Consider the following 3067-nt stretch of genomic DNA (forward strand, 5'->3'; position numbering starts at 1 on the left):
TCCCTTCCAACTTTATTATTATTATTGTTAATATTAAAACAAAAAAACAACAATAGTAAATCTGTATGTCCGAAAAAAAGGACTTGAAAGAAAGACTTTTTGGGCTTCATGGGTGATAACTGACCATACTTCACTTGAGTTCCATTATGTGCCATTAATGTTCTTAATACACAGAACATGGAAGGGGAAACTCTGTTTATTTTGCCGTTTTGTAACTCTGCTTTCTGTAGGACTGAATGCAAGTAAAAAGATATAAAGACAATTATAATTACAAGGAAAATTAAAATACTTCTTATTTCATATTATGATGCACATTGGAGCATGCAGAGTTTATGAATAAAAACTACAAACTAAAACTGTTAAAAGTGATGGCAGATTTCAGTGTTGCAAAATACTGTTAATGTAGATTAACAATGAAGCACAATTAACTCATCTAGTCATGTTTCTTGTATGGTTTACCTGAGAGGGTTGACATCAAATTTTTAAGTCAAATACAAATCTCCGACTGTCACTTTAATTGTCTGGTGAATTAGGATGGGTCTAATTCTTCTCTGACCATTAAGGCACTGGAGCCTCCTCTCTCTCTCTCGTCTGATGATTCCCTAAGCAGCATCTCGATTCCTTATTCTTTGAGGCCATTTTCCTATACTGTTGCAATAAGATATACTCACCAACTTCTTTGTATTTCTTTTAGGCTTTTATCATGAATCGTACCTTGGGGATGGAGGCACAGGCTCGTCTCACAGACATGTTGGAGATCACTGCCCAGAGCCTGGTGCACATGGAAGTAACCGAACATTACCAAGTCATCAAGGAGCTGGGCAAGGGGAAATATGGCCAGGTGGTCCTGGTGATGCACAGGCAAAGAGGTAAAGATTGTCTTGTATGGTCAAACAATCCCACTCTCTTTCCAACTAAACCATTTTAAATTTATTTCTTTGTTTATTTCCAACCTTTATTATTTTTACAAATAACATATCCACAACCCATTTTTCTCCTCTTATTACCCCCACAACAAGGGCTGAGAAAGAGGGACTGGCCCAAAGTCACCCATGGTTAAAGTGGGACTAGAACTCACAGTCTCCCACTTTCTGAGGAGGTTTTTTGAATGCAGGACTAGTAGGAGCCAGGACATGAAGATGAATGGAGAAATCAAAAAATAAAATGTAATTAAATATATCTAGTACAATTATATTACATTTTCTTAAAATGTCTTCCTTCTACCACTTGAAAATTTTAAATTTGATTGAGGTGAACGATAAGGGCTATATCCAAAGCTATGGAGAGTATATGAAATGCTGGAGTTTCAGGTTAGGCTGTCCTGCTTTATACTGATTTGACATACTGGTTAATAGTATTTTGATTCCCAGCTGAATAACAGTCAGATATTAAGTTTCAATGAAAAATAGTTTCCATTATAGTTGCTTTTGAGAAAAACAGATTGATTCATTCATATCACCTAGAACTAAGGAGAAATTTCCTGACAGAACAATTAATCAGTGGAACAATCTGCCTCCAGAAGCTGCGAATGCTCCAACACTGGAAGTTGTTAAGAAGAGACTGGACAGCCATTTGTCTGAAATGGTATAGGGTTTCCTGCCTGAGCAGGTCCCTTCCTCCTCCTCCTCCTCTTCCCCTCCCCTCCACCTCCTCCTATTATTGATCATCGCAATCAGCCAGATGTTCAGACTTGATTTGGCATTTTTGTCTACCTACTGAGTCCTTACCAAGGACCTGGGATAGGCAGATGTGGATGTTTGATGGTATTACAGATATCGTCGCAGGATGGAAGCAGTTCCTAGTAAGGCCGCCTTTTGCAATTGACTAATGGTGAATTTGTCAATGCCAATGTTGTTCAAGTGGTGCTCCAGTTGTTTTGGGATTGCACCCAACGCGCCTATTACTATTGGAACTATCCTTGCTTGCCTTTGCCACAGTCTTTCTATTTCTATTTGTGGGTCTTTGTATTTTGTTATCTTCTCTAGTTCTTTTTCGTCTATTCTGCTGTCTCCAGGCACTGCCACGTCCACTATCCAGACTTTTTTGTCTTTCTTATCGACAATTGTTAAGTCCGGGGTGTTATGTTGCAGGTGCTTGTCTGTTTGAATTCTGAAGTCCCAGAGCAATTTAACTTTATCATTTTCTATGACTTTCTCTATTTTATGATCCTACCAGTTCTTGCTTACAGGCAAATGATATTTTTTGCAGATCTTCCAATGCACCATTGTTGCTACTTTGTCATGCCACTGCTTGTAGTCAGTCTGTGCGATCTCCTCCTCCTCCTCCTCCTCCTCCTCCTCCTCCTCTTCCTCCTATTATTATTATTATTATGATGATGATGCTAGTGACCCTATATCAGTGTTTTCAAACTTGGCAGCTTTCACATGTGTGACTTTCAATTCCCAGAATTCTTCAGAGTTCTGCATGTTTCTGCCTACAATCTGAGCCCTTAGATGCATATACAGTATGTATGTATGCACTATATGTATGTTTTTCTCTCTGTGTGTGTTTGTGGGTCTACAGAAATACAGAGAAGACAATATGCAAAGACAAATTTTAAAAGTGATAATATGCATACATCTAACACATTAATGATTAAGTTATAATACCAAAAGAAAAATAAGAAATAAAATATTTCAAAAATTAACAAGCTAAATTGATACAAACCATGATCACTTATACATTTAGTAACAATGTAGTAAATTTTGCATACAAATTGTCTATATTTTCTAAATATGAATCTTACACCAAAGGGAAACATAGTTTTTGATTAGTAAAAATAATAATCTTTTTGAAAATTGATCAATAGCAGATTTCCAACTTTTGATATTTGGATTAATGATACTTCTCCAATATCTTGTGCAATTCTGTTAATAGACAATATCCTACAATGGCTTGTGGTGTATACAAAATAATTTGTTATCAAAAGCCACCAGATCATTGTTACAAAGAAAAAATCAACCACGATTTCCTGAGGTGGCATGCAGCGGGCAGCAACAAAAAACTGCTTAAATTATTCAAATTGAGAATGTTTTTACAGGGGTGTTTTAACAAATTTTTAGGGGGA

General features: G+C 36.7%; 1 protein-coding gene across 1 annotated transcript in view; it reads left to right on the forward strand.

Moving 5' to 3' along the window:
- The first annotated feature begins 694 nt into the window (after positions 1–694).
- Positions 695–3067, forward strand: part of SBK2 (SH3 domain binding kinase family member 2) — a 10719-nt gene continuing 8346 nt past the window's right edge. The window contains exon 1 of the mRNA XM_029283637.1: positions 695–869. Coding sequence (XP_029139470.1) covers positions 704–869 — 166 coding nt within the window. The 5' untranslated portion in view covers positions 695–703. The remainder of the gene's footprint in view (positions 870–3067) is intronic.

The sequence above is a fragment of the Protobothrops mucrosquamatus genome, unplaced genomic scaffold (genome assembly GCF_001527695.2).
Source record: "Protobothrops mucrosquamatus isolate PMUCROS unplaced genomic scaffold, P.Mucros_1.0 scaffold160, whole genome shotgun sequence".
Classification (NCBI taxonomy): Eukaryota; Metazoa; Chordata; class Lepidosauria; order Squamata; family Viperidae; genus Protobothrops; species Protobothrops mucrosquamatus.